The following is a 15,821-nucleotide window of genomic DNA, read 5'->3' on the forward strand; positions in this document are numbered from 1 at the left end:
CTTTGGATGTTTCACTGGGATACTTAAATAGAACAAATGTTAAATGAATCTCAAATGTGACGTGTTTGTCCAATTAAAAGCCTCCAGAATGTTCTTCTCTAAGGAATCTACCAGCTGTTTAGAGCTCATGAAGACTTTGAGTTGGACATGCAGATGTGCACAATACTTATATCAATCTGCAGCATCTAGAGACATCAAAGTCTTAAAGGGACACTTTGTGGAGAGTTGCAGGTCTTTAAGGACCAGGACCTTCAAATTAAAGGTACAGTGTAGCATTTGAAGTGGAAATTGTTATTCATGAAACAACCTGAAAAGAATCCTCCAAATTTAAATCATTTAAGTTTCAGTGTTGACTTTATTTAACATTCTTGTTTGCGACATTGAACTGTTCAAACACACTAAAACACACACAACTAATAACTAGTAAATGCTTGTTCTCCTGAGTATATGCACAATAAAATAATTCCTTAAGGCTTCAGACGTTTCAGCAGCTGGCAGGAAGTGAAACGCATCAAAATAAGAGCGTCTGGAACGTAGTCGATACCATTCATCATTCTACTTTCCACCTGTCAATATACTTTAATCAAAAGAGTTTATAGAGTTTGGGGAGCAAATGGAACCTTATGAAATGTGTAACGTGGTAACGTGGAGGTGGAGCAAAGCTATCTACAGTTTAGATCAGGTCTTGCAACCAGATTACACAAGACCCACTGAAAAGTGCTTCTTCTCAGGGGCGGGATTCCTTCTGGAAGCAATGCGTTGCACCTGTACATCGAGATGTAAATGGTGATAAAACAACGGGCGCTCACACAGCTGTGCCGCGGTTCAGCTCCAGATGTGCCAGCTTGGGGTTCCTCCCCGGTGTCTCGGGCTCAGCAACGTTGGGCTTCTCCGACGACTTCTCGACTCCCTTCTCTTTCTTCTCGTCGCTGCTCCTGTTGGGGAGAAAAAGAGCGGTGACCAGGAAGTCAGAGCCTGTTTACCCATCATGCCGTGCGTGTGCGCGCTTCCTGCCTTACTTCTTCTTGAAGAGTTTCTTGAACGAGCTCCTGAAGCCTCCTTTGTCCTGCTTCCGGCTCCTCTCGCTGAAGGAGGTGTGATTGTTCTCCTCCGTCCTCCACTTTGTCTCATCCCTCCATGACTGGAACCCGGAGTCCTGGAGGCCGTTTAACACAAAGTTATTTATCATTACTTCACCAACCCTCCTGTTAATAAACGTCAGGAGGAACTGCTCGAATGTAAAGGAACCATCGCGATCCGTTGACCACCCACGATGCTGAGCAGCCCGTGAAGGTCTTCGGCCTGTTTGTCGATGTCGGCCCGGTTCCCCGTGGGGCTGATGACCCTCCGGGACGGGGTGGCGCACCCTTTGCTGCCTTTACTGCCCTGGCGCTCCAGCTTGGCGTGACTGCCCTGTCCCAGCCTCTGGAGGTGGTCCGGCAGAGGAACGCCATCCAGGCCGCTAACCAGCGTGTTGTCCATCTGCAGCCCGTTCAGAGACTAGATGGCAGAGCCGGAAAAAAGACTTCAGAACGTTTCTCTCTATGTGCAGTCACTGTAAGAACTGATGGTAGAACCTCAGGCCTTCAGGACGAACCCATTTTGGAACCCTGGTGTCTGACTGAACACAACCGGTCTCACCTTGCTCTTGCGCTGGCTGGCCTGAAGGGGGCGATGCTGATTTCGACGCATCATCACAGCTTCGTCCGGGGAGACGCATCCCCTGTTGGGAGGCTTGTAACCGTTCCCGTGGCTCCTGGCGCCGTCGCCGAAGACATCGCGGGTCGTCGACACATTTGCCGCCATTGCGTGATGCGACACCGAAGGCGCCTTGGGGCACTTCACGAAGGCGATGTCGATAGAGGAATCCGAAGACGCGGAGGAGCAGTGGTCGAACATGGGCACCTCGAGGAGGGAGCATCTGTCCTCTTCGTAGAGGCTCTCCATCCCCGGGGGGTCTGGAGGGAGGAGGAACTCTCCCAGGGCGTCGGACAGAGCCGAGCCCGGTTGAACCTGACGGAAGTCCGCGGGTCTGGAAGGCAGGTGACGTAGGCAGGAACCGGCCACCTCGGACCCCTCGCTCTCTGGGATGCTTCCAAGACCTGAAAGCCAAAGGTTGGTTGACTGGTTGACCAAAGGTCCCCGAAAGCCTTTAAGGGGCTCTGCTTGTTGTCTGTTTCCCTTCATGGGTACACTAAGTACACTAAGTACACAAAGTACATTCCTAGAAACACCTTCTGTCGGCTTACCAGTCACCCTGATGGGTCCTTACGGGATGAGCATCTCCACACCTCAGTCTGCTTCAAAATAAGTAGTTTGTATGAAGGGATGTTTGAACACTTCTAAAGGTACAAGTGATGGTACCAAAAATCCCTTCATCAAGCAACGGTGGAAACCAATTCATTTCAAATAAAGACGACAATACTCACTTTCAGACTGTTTTGGACCTAATTCTACACTATGTGTCTTATCTTGCACCGAATCAGCAAAGAGTGGCGTTGGACCAGTTCTAAATGTACTCTAATCTGTAATCTGACCAGCACTGGATTTATTGATCTCTAGATCCACCTCAAAAGCCTCCCAGAGGACCTCTTAATGCTGTGCATTCAAACAGAAGCCACCGACATCTTTGAATCAGAAGCTCCTGTGACCACAGACCTGTTGGCTTGTGGTTTCGTGAGTCCAGGTCTGGGTTGAAGAAAGGGAGCTGGGGGGGCCACTCCGAATCGTAGCCGTGACTTTCGGGATCCCAATCCTGGAAACGATGGGACTGGATCTGCTCCAGGAGACGCTGCTTGCTCCGCTTCACCTGGTTGGCATGTTCTCTGCAGAAGGACCAACAATCCTTACGAGAGTTTAGAAGTTGTCCGCTCGAGTAAGTAAAGAGTGAGATTACTCACAGCAGGGCGCTGTTGCAGGGGTACGGTGATCCGATGTTGTTGGCTTGAATCCCGCTTTCCACCGTCTTCAACAGCTGTGTCATGGTAGACCTGCTGGACACCTCACTTTGTCAGGTACAAACGGAGAGAACGAGCCATGCGTACGATTTCTCCGGAGAGGCGGGTTCCTGACCTCTTCACCTCCTTGCGGGTGTGCAGCAGGAGCTCCTGGTTGTGCTGGAGGAGGTGGTGGTACTGGGTGGTGAAGGACCTGAACTGCTGGATGCAAACCAGCAGCAGGTAGTAGTCTGGGTGCTCTGCAGTGGTCTGCCTCAGCAGGCCCTGCCCACACGACACGTATGAGCAGCGATATCCAACCTGCCTCATGTGTTTGTTACATCTCGCATCATCTGACCTGTAAGAGCAGCAGGTACTCCGGGATCCTCTGAACCGGCTGAAGGAGCAACGTGTGGAGGGAAGGTTTTGATTCGCTGCCTGTTGTCTCGCTCTGCGGCCAATCGGAGCGAAAGGCAGCGGGGCGTCGACCAATCAGGACGGAGAGACAGAAACATTTAGCACAGCAGGTTAAAGAAATGTTACCTTATCTTTATCTGTTATGTCACATGTTACGTCACTTCCTGTCCAGATGTCACTTCCTGTCTCTTTTTGTGTTACCTCCAGGAAAGCAGAAGCTTTCAGGGAGCTGGAGGCGAGCAGGGAGACGACGGAGAGACAGTCTGGAAGCTCCTTCAGGAAGCTCACGTAGTGGTCCAAGAAGTCGCTCTGGGGGGGTGAAGGGGGGGAGATGTTTGATGCACACGTCACCAGCCGGATGCTTTCTCATCTGTCACGTTCATCATTTACTTCTTATTATTTTGAAGTTTGTTGAGTTACGAATGTTTTCCAGAACAAAATATATATTTAAATATAAATGCATAAAATAAACTACACAAATAAAATATAAAATAATATTTATTTTTAACTAAGAAACTAAGTTGCAATAAGGTTTGATTTTTTGAAGGTAAAAAAGCAACAAAATATGCTTCTAATTTCATATTTCTTTCCTTGCACAATGCATTGAGCCGCCTTCATTTCCTTTAATTAGGAAGGTGTTCCTATTAATTAGCTCATTTCCTCAGAGACTATTGGCCACATGTTGCCTTTAATAGACTCACTGGCTTTAGTGTATTCATTATTTTTAGCGTTGTGTGCCATCTGTTGTTTTAACAAAACACTTTTTTGGAGTTTAAATCGGTTGTTTTTAATGCTGGAACATTTAGTCTTTTATAGATCTTATTGAGTCTTGAATGTAATTGTTCTTTAGCAGTGAAGCACGTGTCCTTCCTTTTATTCAGTGACGCCGTGACGACAACAATCTCCAACTCTCTGTGGAATTTGACATTTCATCGGAGTTCCGTCACGGCTGCCAAAAGGATTCAAATTCATCAGCAACGGTCACAAGACGGGACCTTCTGACCCCCCCACATTAAGAGCACTGTGAGGACTGAATGTCAATGTCTGATCCACGAGGATGTCCTCGTCTTGTGAATTAAACGGTTGTTAAAGTATCTACAGTAATGCCGATCTGAGCTCTCAACAGAGATCTCATTCAGGAGAATGTGGTTTGTGGTTTGTGTTGAATTACATTAAACCAAAAGGTTCCTTAGTAGACCAGAGAAATAAACTTAATGCTTCTTTTCATGACTGGTGGAGTTTTGCTTGCTGCAGAAAGTGGAAACATGAAGCTTATTTCCTGCAGAGCTTAGATTACTGTGCAAAGATCGTTTAGTGCATCACTTGGATTCAAGTGTCAAGCTGTCAATCAACTAGCTGTGGGCGGGCCTTCCTGCCCAAACTGAGTAGTAAAACGAGTCCCTCCACAGCTCACCTCTTTGCTGGTGAGCCTCATGAACACATCCCCCATGATGCATTGCCACTGGCTCTTCAGCACTCGGTCCTGCAGAGTGTGAAGCAGCTCGAGATGCTGCTGGATCAGAAACCTCAGAGCGCTGGGAAACGGGCTGAAGACGACAGGGAGACAGACAGATGAACGCAATGAGAGCCCCACCCAGTAGGGAGCCTGCAGGTTTATATATATAAATAAATATGTGACAAGGTGAATCACTGGCAACACGTGTGCAGTGATCACGTTAGTGAGCCTTTCTATGAAGAGGATCCTCTGTGATGTTTATAACCTGCTTCTATTTGATTAGCTGATTTCCTGTTGGCCTCCGGCTGCTCTGAATTAGATCAGCAGCGTCTCCGGGAATCAACAGATCATATTTATGGGTTTATGGCTCATGACATCATAACACACATCTTCTCCAAGGTCCGTCTTCTTCAATGTTCATATTGTTTTTTAATGAAGGGACGTCTTCACCTTTGACCTCTTCATTTCATCTGTTTATGTGGAACTCACCGCTTGTCTTTGGAGCCGAGGGCCTCGGATCCGTTGAAGGTGATGTTGGCCTTCAGCAGCAGAGACAGGTGGGACACGTAAACTCTCTCCGACTCCAGCAGCTCCAGAGCCACTCGCTGTCTCCGGCCTGCACACAGATCTCTGCTTTCAACGGAAAATACTCCTTCACTTAGCTTAGCTTAGCTTAGCTTAGCTTAGCATGGAGAGTGGAAACGGAGGGAAGCAGCTAGCATGGCGTGTCGTAACATCTCTACCGACGTCACTACATTACACATCAAATCCTTTGTGCTCTTATCAGTTTAAAAGGAGCTTCCTCCGGTTGCCGGGCAACCGGTCAGAGACAACATCACTGCTAAGACCAGGACGTGTGTGTAGCTCATGCTAAGCTAAGCTCACTGGTTCCTAATCATTGTCCAAGCAGCGTGCAATGCATTGTGGGAACTGCGTGGGGCCGCACTTCGGCCAGGTGAAGGAGCAGCAGGAGGTGAAGCAGGTGAAGCAGGTGGAGGAGGCCGAGGAGCCGAAGGAGGTGCAGCTGAGGTGTTGTTTTTAACTTCTTACTGTTTCCAGTCTCCGCCTCGTCCCTGCTGTCCCTCCTCTCCCCCCACGCTGTGGATTTGGACGGACAACCTCTCTGCTGCTGCTGCGCCTCCTGCTCGGAGACGGAGGCTGGGAGGACACGCGGGTGGAGGTGAGTCAGCGGTCTCTCGGGTGGAGGCCACGTGGCGGCTGAGGTGGACTCACTGTGCGTGGAGGTGTTGCTCCTCTGAGGCGAGCTGCCGCACAAGAAGTGCTGAACGGCGCTGAGGTCCGAGAGGCCGGCGGTGCAGATGTGCTCGTCCCCAGATGCTGACAGAACATCTGCCCTGGAGCTCCTCCTGCATCCGGGACGAAACAAAGACAAAAGAGCCTTTTCACACTAAAATGTGTTTGACTCTCTTTTTAAAAAAAGGGTTCAAACGCAGCTTTCAAGGTCCAATTAGATATAAAAATAATACAAATAAAAAAGTGTGTGTGTGTGTGTGTGTGTGTGTGTCCCACCTGTGAGGAAATGAGAGAAACTCTTTGTTGTTTTCTGCAGGTAGAAGTTCCATCTTCTTCTGCACCTCCCTCTGTCTGCAGGACACCTCCTTCGTGTGGAGCAACACCACGTCCAGCTCCTCCTGAAGCCCCCATACACGTTATCAACACCACCAGCAGTGTGTGTGTGTGTGTGTGTGTGTGTGTCTGTGTGTGTGTGTGTGTGTGAGTGAGTGTGTGTGTGTGTGTGTGTGCGTGTGAGTGAGTGTGTGTGCGTCACCTTGAAGGTGTTGAGGGAGTTCTTGAGGCCGATGATCTTGTCGTCCACGTCGCTCTGATGGAGGCGGATCTTCTCCTCCAGGCCGTGGTCCCTGTGACGCAGCTCGCACAGCTCCGTCAGGGCGCCGTGGAGCCCCTCGCGCAGCTCCGCCACCAGGCCCTGCAGCTGCACCCCGAGGAGGGATCCATTGTTACATCTATTAATTGTTTGTTTCTAGTTCATAAAGAGAATTTATCTTTGAATTGATTTAGTTGAATTCCTCTTTCTTTTTCCTTTTTTTCTCCCCATCAGACGCGTGGTTTTAGGATTCTTCTCTTGTGAACATTGTATTTTGGGTCTGAGGCCCTCTGTCATGTGCCTCATGCCTCATGCAGCCTCTGAACAGAGTCTCTGTGTCTGATGGGCTGAACGTCTTCAACCAGATCTGTAAACGTCTTTACTTCATTATTTCTAATGTTTGAGTTTGGTCCCTTTTGAGGAAGCACAAGCCGTCATTAGTTCATTAGTTCATAATGAGGGTCTAATATCAACTGTTTATTTGTGTTTTGTCAGATATTGAAAGTCGATTATTTTAATAAAAGCTGCACATCGGCTTCATTCTTCAAATAAATCCCAAAACACATCAACTCTAAATCTTTGCTCAGTGTTTTGATTGTTTTATTTGCTGTCTGTTATAATGAAGATTATTATTATTATTATTATTATGTTGAATTCTGTAAATGCTTGAGTATGAAGGGGGAGAAGGTCACATGGTCAGAGGAGAGAGGGAGGTTTTACGGGAGGTCACGAGGTCACGAGGTCACGAGGTGTAAGCAGGTGGTTGACTACCTGAGCGATCTCCACGTTGGCCTCCACACGTTCTTCTGCATCTGCAAAGCAGACAAACTGTTAGTCAGGAAGCACTTTGATTTGTGTCTATAATATAAATACTATCAAGTTTTAGGTAAATGTGTCTTTAAAGTCAAACGCCTCGAGGTTTAAACAGGACGACTCATCGGTCATGTGACCGCTCTTCTCGTGAGGGAACACGCGTGTGATCGCGTTGCGTCACATCTCCTGACGGAGAAGGTCCCCCGTGGAGTCCTTCTGTCCACTTCTGCTACGTGATGTCGACTGTGACCCAAAGATGAAGATGATCCATCACCATCAGACGTGAAGAGACGTCACATGATGCTCCTCAAGTGCTTCTGTTGTTCACTTCAATTCATTGAAGACGTGAACATCCACTAGACATTAATGTCTCAGCGGATCGATGACTGAGGAGACCCAACGTGTGAGGCCCGTCCCTCAAAAAGACACCAGGACCACCAGGATACACAAGATGACCACGAGACTCACAATAAAAACTATACAAAAAGACCCAACATCAAGGCTGCAAAGACACAAATAAATCTCTGTTTAAATCTAGACACGTGATGCTCTGAGAGGGTTTGAGGCTTCTGGAGTTTAACAGAACACGACGTTGGACATATTTCAGACCTAAAACTACTCTGAGCTGAAGGGTCACCAGACTCTGAGAACATGAATCCACGAGTGAGTTCATTACATCCAAAACTCTTTAAACACAACCATTGCTGAAAGAATGAATGAATGAATCCAGAATGACAATAACAGCTGCGAGTGGAGACGTCCTTTGACGCCTGTCTTACCGTCCGTCCCGTGTTCCGTCCCGTGTTCCGTGTCCATTCGGGGGCTCTCCATCCTGGCGGGTCCGGTCCGGTCCGGTCCAGCGTGGCTCTGCTCCTCCGCTGGGATCCGTCACGCTGCCTCCTGCCTCCTCATGTGAGTCCTGTGATTCCCCTTCTGGCACAAACAGGCCCTTGTGCAGAGTGGAGGGACGGAGGGGAAAGATCAGGAGGAGAGAGAGATCAGTTCATCAAGAAGCCACATTCTGGAGCTAACTGATTACATTTAGGGGGGGGTTAAGAAGCAAAGCAGCATTCCACCCAAGCTTCTGCTTCTGCAAAGGGGCTCCGAGGCTGAAGGGACTGCATTAAAAGTTGTCTGTTTGTTTAGAAGTCTATGAGAAAATCACCATAAAGCACAGTGAGGCTTTAGGGCGGGACTCGGTTGTGATTGACAGGTTGCTACCACTCCTTCTCCAGTTTCTAAGTTTTCATCTTACAACTTTTAACCTTTATAAATGTCTTATTGACAGTTGTGCTAAGCTCCGCCCTCTCGAGTCATTTCCAGTAAAACAAGACGGCAAAAAACTGTAAAACCTCCGTTTGGTCTCCACTTGTCTGATCCTGGCCCCACAAGTTACCCGTTTCACATCACACAATCATGTGAACCTTTGTTAATATAACAATGTTAATCAGGGCACCTTTTAAGTCCTTAAAACCCATCTTTTAGAATGAAATATTTCTTTGTACATTCCATTCTGCATCTCTTATTCTGTGTCATTTCCCACATGTGGTTATTTAGTGATGAATCCCTGTAATATTGCACTGTTTCCTCCTGAAGAGTAAGGTCAGAGTTCAGCAACATGCAACAGGAACCTTTGAGCTCAGGCTCTTTGTGGTCGGGGGCTGGTGACCTTTGAACCCGGCTCCTGGAATAGAAGCGTTTGCATGTGTCAGCCTGGAGCTCGATGGCCGTCAGGAGCCTCGCTGTCTTTGTCCCTCTGTCTTCACGTCGTCTTCGTCTGCTGAGACAATGAGGCCTGGAGACAAAGAGCTGCTCCCTCATTGCAGCATTGGAGGTTACATCATCACGTCATCTGATTCCTGTGGCTACGTGAGGATAATGAGACGCACTGTTTGTGTCTCACAAAACAACACAAAAAGTGTCTCGTTCACTGGTAATTAAAATCCTGAGAAGACCCCGTGGGGTCTGATGGGGGGTATTTTAGCCTCCTTTATCTCTGTTGATCTAATGTTACAGACAACCGGTTTCATTTAGACCAGTGGTGGTTTTATAAGTATTTATCTTACACTACGATGTCTCTATTTGATGACTTTAGTTACTTTGCACGTTTTAATTATGATTTAAAAGTATTAATCAATTAATACAGAATATAAGGTTATGGTTGTAGGTTTAGCAATATATAGAATAATTAAAGCTCCATCTTCACCAGCTACAATTATAGAAATGAGCATTATTTACATATTCATATTTAAATAATTATAATCCAGTTAAAGTGATGTTTTACAAGACTCATTTTACCTTATTTTATTTACATTTTTTAATTTTTATGCTAGTAAAAAAAATCTGAATTACGGTTTTGGGTTTTGCCCACTTTTTTATAGTCTTTAAGAAAATAAAAAATAAAGGCATTATATTAGTTTCAGATCAAAATGATCGTTGGCGTCAAGTTTATATGAAAATTAGTAAAAATAAATAATAACTAATAAACTTCCGGTACATTGCGCCGTATCACGTGACCAGAAGTCACCGTGACGTGCGGCGCTCAGCTGACGGCGTCAACTTCCGGTTTCCTTGTTGTCTGTTTTCTGTTGATGCGGCGGATCGTTCAACGGTGACCGGGAAAGATGGAGCGCTACGGGTCGGACGCGGACGACACGCCGCTGCTTCACCGCCGAAACGAAGACAAAGTCCAGAGAGGTGACGCTGTTTCAGCAGCTAAGCTAAGCTATGCTAAGCTAAGCTAAGATAAGATAAGGTTTTATTTCGTGTCGGGTAACATATGTTCCAAAGACGCGCGGGTTTTCGGCTCTTTCAGCTGCGATTTATATGAGAAACAAAGTTAATTTGAACTGCATTTGTTGATGCACTTTGTTTCCCTTCAGGGGCTTAGTGAGAATAATCAAAGTTAACAAAGTAAAGTTAGCTATTAGAGTCACTAACGTTGTTATTATTCTAACTGGTCGTTTACAGGTGACGTAATTACAGATACTTCTTGTAATAATAATAAGATCTCATGAACAGTAATCTTTCTTTGTGCCTCAGTGTAGAAATGCACACATTTAACTGGAATGATTCACCTTCACTGCGCGCATGTCACGAGACACACTTGCTGACACACCTGAGTCATGTGACATTCTCCTGAAAGTCAGTTTTACTATTTGAAAGGTAAAAATAAAGGGTTCCAGGGATCCGAGTTTAGTTTAACACGCTTTTTGGTGATAAACCGGTTCGTTCCACTACACAGTCATTAATAAAATGAGATTTTATAACAAAGTTTCTTCATTAAAATGAGACAGACTGCAAATCAATACAGCAAAAGTTGTATTATATATATAAATTATTATTATTAATGGTGTCTAATATAACCCCTCAAATGTAATAACAGTTTAAAACATGAATTAACTATTTCATCATAATAATATTGAATATTTGTGGTTCATAATTGAAGCCCACTCGATGCTTTGAATACAAAGAGGTCCAAACATTAAACATCTGTTTTTATTTTAAAGTGAAGGTTTTTCTTCCTTTCCTGTCGGTGACCTCATGTCCCGTCACATGTCATCTCATGCCGTGTCACAGAATGTCCTCCCGTCCTCTCGTCTCTCCCTGCAGCCCCGGCATGCTGCTCGTCCCGCTATGGCCTGGCGCTGCTCTCCTCCTTCGGCTTCTTCGTGGTTTACTCCCTGCGGGTGAACCTCAGCGTGGCCATGGTGGACATGCTCAACACCACCCGCCCGTCCAGCTCCAACCACAGCGGCTCCGTGTGTCCGGCTCACGCCAACCCGCCGCGGCCCAAACACAACCACACGGTGAGAGGCGCCCCGCTGGGCCCTTTGAGTGGGGACCATTTCATCTCATTTAAAAGGATAAAAACAAATCAAGTCAGATGCTTCTTTGGAAAATAAAACACAGCTCTGCAGAAAGGTCTGCTCTCCGTGTCGTGATCATGTGACACGTTTGTTCTGGAAAGAGGAGCCGCGGGCCAACAGGACTCTTTATTCCCTTCTTACCCGCTACGGCGTGGAGGCGTTTTGAATATCTGACTCGTATCTCGTATTCACTTTATTACCTTCAAACAAACGCTGTGAAGAAAGAAGTCAACTATTAAACGGCTTATAATGAAACTAAGGTTGATCCTGTGAAATATTTTATTTTGCTGTAAATTAGTAAATTATTTACTAAAGCAAACAGTGATGACCCTAAATGGACACTCCCATCATGCCGCGCTGCGTCGCCATGACAACAGAGACCCGCCTGCAGTGAAGTGTGGTGACGTTCAACGGAAGGAGAGATTATCACCGTGACTTCTCCTTTACAGACGAGACACAACGGAAGCACTAAATACACCACGAATAAACTAATAAACTTATTAACTTATTAACTTATTAACTGATAAACTGATAAACTAATAAAATGTTCATTGGTTTGAGTGACATCTTAAGTAAAGATTCCAGCTACTTGAACATGAATATTTAATGATATTTTTACACCCCAGTGACAGTAAGTGGATGCATTTGAGTAATAATCTGTTGACCCCCCCCCCCCCCCCCCCCAGGCCAGCGTGTACGACTGGGACTCGGCGACTCAGGGATGGATCCTGGGCTCCTTCTTCTACGGCTACATCCTCACGCAGATACCTGGCGGCTACCTGGCCGGCCGCTACGGCCCCAAGTGGCTGATGGGCTTCGGGATCCTGGGGACCGTCGTCTTCACGCTGATCACCCCCCTGGCGGCCGACCTGGGGGCCGGGTACCTCATCGCCGTCCGGGTGCTGGAAGGGATCGGAGAGGTAGGGAGTTTATCTTCTTTACAAATGACGAGAATATGAAACTAAATAAGTTATTCCATCAGAATCCATCACAAATAATAAATAATAATAAATGTCTTACTTTAAGTCTCTTCTCTTCTTCTCTCGCCGTCCTTTGACCTGCAAACGGAGACCTATGTATAAAACACCTCTGTTTGCACAAGCTGTTGGTGGTGATGATGATGATGATGAAGATGTTTGTCTCCAGGGCGTGACCTTTCCCTCCATGTACACCATGTGGGCGGCCTGGGCTCCTCCGCTGGAGAGGAGCCGACTGCTCACCATCTCCTACATTGGTGAGATGAACACACAGAAGAGCTCATGTTGATCAGATGGTCCTCATGGAGACGTGCTGCTGTAGGAAGGAGCCCCTGCTGTTGTACAGATGTTTCTCTCCACTCACAGGAGCTCAGCTCGGGACGGTGATCTCGCTCCCGCTGTCCGGTGAGATCTGCTTCTACCTGGACTGGACCTACGTCTTCTACATATTCGGTAAACACCTGCGTCGAGGCGGGCGACTACGAGCCTTCTTTCATGTTCAGGTTGTTCCTCTGCAAGCGACAATGAGTTGTTCAAACTGCTTGGATGAATATTGCTGATGTCTCTGTGATAAAGAACCGGCCCGTCATGCTGGTGGAGGATGTGGTTCTCTGTCACATCCTTCGGTTCCTCTTTGGTTCGTGAAAAAGAAAAAGACAGAAGAAGAAAATGTGCTGAGGACGCTGCTGACGTTTAGTTTCCATCTAAGTCACAAACACACCTTCCCCCCCCCGTCCCCCCCGTCTAACCTGAGGCTCTTGTTGGCGGCTCCAGGTGTCTTCGGCCTGGTCTGGTTCGTCTTGTGGTCTTTCCTCGTCTTCGACAGTCCGAATACTCACCCGCGGATTTCAGAGCAGGAGCGACTCTACATCACCAGCTCGCTGAGGAACGAGGTGACATCAATATAAAATATATAATATATAATATATAATATATATACTAAAGAAATGTAACCGTGTTACTGGAAAGGAAGTTTACTGAGGGAAGCAGAGTCATTTCCCCATAGACGTCTATGGGAGCAGAAGAGTCGCCCCCTGCTGGTCACTACACAGAAGTAGAGTCATTTCCTCATAGACGTCTATGGGAGCAGAGGAGTCGCCCCCTGCTGGTCACCACACAGAAGTAGAGTCATTTCCTCATAGACGTCTATGGGAGCAGAGGAGTCGCCCCCTGCTGGTCACTACACAGAAGTAGAGTCATTTCCTCATAGACGTCTATGGGAGCAGAGGAGTCGCCCCCTGCTGGTCACTACACAGAAGTAGAGTCATTTCCTCATAGACGTCTATGGGAGCAGAGGAGTCGCCCCCTGCTGGTCACTACACAGAAGTAGAGTCATTTCCTCATAGACGTCTATGGGAGCAGAGGAGTCGCCCCCTGCTGGTCACCACACAGAACCTCTTTCTGTTCTACGTCCTGTGTGTCCCAGCTGTCCACCTCAGCAGGCCACATCCCCTGGCGAGCCATAGCCACGTCCATGCCGCTGTGGGCCATCGTGGTCGCTCACTTCTCCTACAACTGGACCTTCTACACGCTGCTCACCCTGCTGCCCACCTACATGAACGACGTGCTGGGATTCAGCATCCAGCAGGTGAGCTCAGCCAATAGGAAGAGCCGAGTAAAGGACGTCCATCTTCTAGTGCAGATCTGACCGATGTGGCTTCGTACAGTGAAACACGTTCCATTAGACTCTTCTAACGCTCCTCAGAACGGTTTGCTGTCGGCTCTTCCGTACGTCGGCTGCGCCGTGTTGGCGGTTCTGAGCGGTCAGCTGGCCGACTTCCTGCGAGAGACGTGCCTCTACCGCACGGTGACGGTCAGGAAGTCCTTCTCCCTCGCCGGTACGCTTTTTTTAAAAATGATCAATTCTCTTTTAATTATCTGTATATTTCTTTAAATGTTATATATTTTCACTGTACTTTGTTGTTTATTATGCAGGCATGCTGGGGCCCGCCGTGTTCCTGGTGGCGGCGGGGTACACGGGCTGCAACTACTCGCTGGCGGTGACCTTCCTCACCATCTCCTCGGCTCTGGGCGGAATCTCGGCCTCCGGCTTCAACATCAACCACCTGGACATCGCGCCTTCGTGAGTCCGTCCGCCGCGTGAACTTCTGACTGAACGGTCGCTGCAACCAGTGAACAGGAAGTGACCATATAAGGGCTGAGGAGGCGTCGCCCCCTGGTGGTCACTACAGAGAATGCAGCCTTAACTTGATGAAGCTTCGGAAGTTTTACAATCCGAGGAAACGGAATAACTTTTAGCTCCCTGAGATCAAAAGATGAATAATCTTCATGTCCCAGTAATGACATGTGATCCCGTTGTAATCAATTAATCATTGAATGGTGATAATAAATGTGTTTTTAGGTACGCTGGCATCCTGCTGGGAATCACCAACACCTTTGCTACCATCCCCGGCATGGTGGGGCCGGTCATCGCCCGAGCCCTCACCCAACAGGTAACGCCTTCACAGTCACATGACCTCAGACTACTGACCTGTGACATCATCTCTGAGCAAAAACTAAAAAAAGGAGTATTTTAAGATGCGGAGGATTAGTTATATATTACTGTTGTAACTATAGTGACGTTTAGAGGAATATATTGTCTTTAAATTTAAGAAAGCGGAGATTTGGTGAATGTCGCTGTGCAGATAAAAGACCCAGTCAGTCCTTCAACAAGCCCTAAAATCTACTTGTTGTATTCCCCCCCCCCCCCCCCCCCCCCCAGAACACCATGGAGGAGTGGCAGAGCGTCTTCTACATCGCCGCCGCCATCAACGCTTTCGGGGCGGCGTTCTACGCCCTGTTCGGCCGAGGGAGCGTGCAGCCGTGGGCCGTCCACAGCAGCTACCCACACGGAGACTGAGGCGGGCTCTCATGTGCTCCACATGTGCTCCAGATGTGCTGCTGGTTGGCAGTGACGGCCATCGAGGAACTTCCTTTTGGACCAAGCTTTTATTGTTTTGTAGCAGATTGAATATTTAAGGAGCAAAAATGAAGCCTAGTCGACAGACTCCATTATTTCTGCCTCCAGGTCAGGTGATGAAGAGATGCTCCTCAGTGGACTCTCCTGAGCCGTTGCCATAGTAACAGTCCAAACGGTGACTCTTCAGGATGTTTGGGGGAAATGCCTTAAAGGGAAACTTCTTTAAAATGATGTTCAAGCTCGTTTAATTCTGTTTTAATGTGCACAACAATTTGTATCGTGACATCTTTGTACGTTTTATTTTACCTTCAACACTAAAGCTGTTGAACTTCCTCAGGTGTCTGTGACGAGGATTTAAAGGGATGTTTACCTTCTTTATTTTTCAAGCCATTCCTTTTCTTTCCATAATGTGTCTTTATACATAATGACTACAGAAGGGAAACATTTAGTTGTAACTTTGTCAAGCAGTTAATCTTCATCCTACAGGTTTATTGTATTATATGAAGTACACAAAGGGACTTTTGACTTGTATACTCAGAAACATGATTTATTGTATATGCTTAAATCTCATTGTGTTGTGTCGTTGC

The 15,821-nt window shown here is 47.2% G+C and overlaps 2 protein-coding genes across 5 annotated transcripts; one reads left to right on the plus strand and one right to left on the minus strand.

Annotated features, from left to right (window-relative positions):
* Positions 1 to 106: 106 nt before the first annotated feature.
* arhgef33 (Rho guanine nucleotide exchange factor (GEF) 33) lies at positions 107 to 8,552 on the minus strand. 4 transcript variants are annotated; one of them, XM_037466502.2, is made up of 17 exons: positions 8,248 to 8,551; positions 7,427 to 7,467; positions 6,599 to 6,763; positions 6,340 to 6,461; positions 6,043 to 6,176; positions 5,860 to 5,967; positions 5,299 to 5,425; positions 4,768 to 4,900; positions 3,555 to 3,662; positions 3,295 to 3,387; positions 3,073 to 3,221; positions 2,901 to 2,993; positions 2,659 to 2,825; positions 1,642 to 2,102; positions 1,273 to 1,500; positions 1,020 to 1,156; positions 107 to 935 (listed from the first exon to the last, which is right to left on the minus strand). In XM_037466502.2, exons 1-17 carry the CDS (start codon positions 8,297 to 8,299, stop codon positions 806 to 808), a joined length of 2,448 nt encoding a protein of 815 aa, XP_037322399.2. In that variant the 5' UTR covers positions 8,300 to 8,551; the 3' UTR covers positions 107 to 805. The 4 variants fall into 4 exon arrangements, with proteins under 4 accessions (XP_037322399.2, XP_037322401.2, XP_037322397.2 ...); XM_037466504.2 differs by having other exon boundaries at positions 2,901 to 2,990; positions 8,248 to 8,550; XM_037466500.2 differs by having other exon boundaries at positions 5,860 to 6,176; positions 8,248 to 8,552.
* A 1,461-nt stretch (positions 8,553 to 10,013) lies between these two features.
* Positions 10,014 to 15,799, plus strand: slc17a5 (solute carrier family 17 member 5). Its single transcript, XM_037466507.2, has 11 exons — positions 10,014 to 10,165; positions 11,081 to 11,277; positions 12,024 to 12,257; positions 12,484 to 12,571; positions 12,681 to 12,767; positions 13,089 to 13,207; positions 13,741 to 13,902; positions 14,020 to 14,152; positions 14,250 to 14,397; positions 14,677 to 14,767; positions 15,037 to 15,799. The coding sequence occupies exons 1-11, from the start codon at positions 10,093 to 10,095 to the stop codon at positions 15,172 to 15,174; spliced, it is 1,470 nt and encodes a 489-aa protein (XP_037322404.1). The 5' UTR covers positions 10,014 to 10,092; the 3' UTR covers positions 15,175 to 15,799.
* Positions 15,800 to 15,821: the final 22 nt, after the last annotated feature.

Source organism: Pungitius pungitius, chromosome 13 (genome assembly GCF_949316345.1).
Source record: "Pungitius pungitius chromosome 13, fPunPun2.1, whole genome shotgun sequence".
Classification (NCBI taxonomy): domain Eukaryota; kingdom Metazoa; phylum Chordata; class Actinopteri; order Perciformes; family Gasterosteidae; genus Pungitius; species Pungitius pungitius.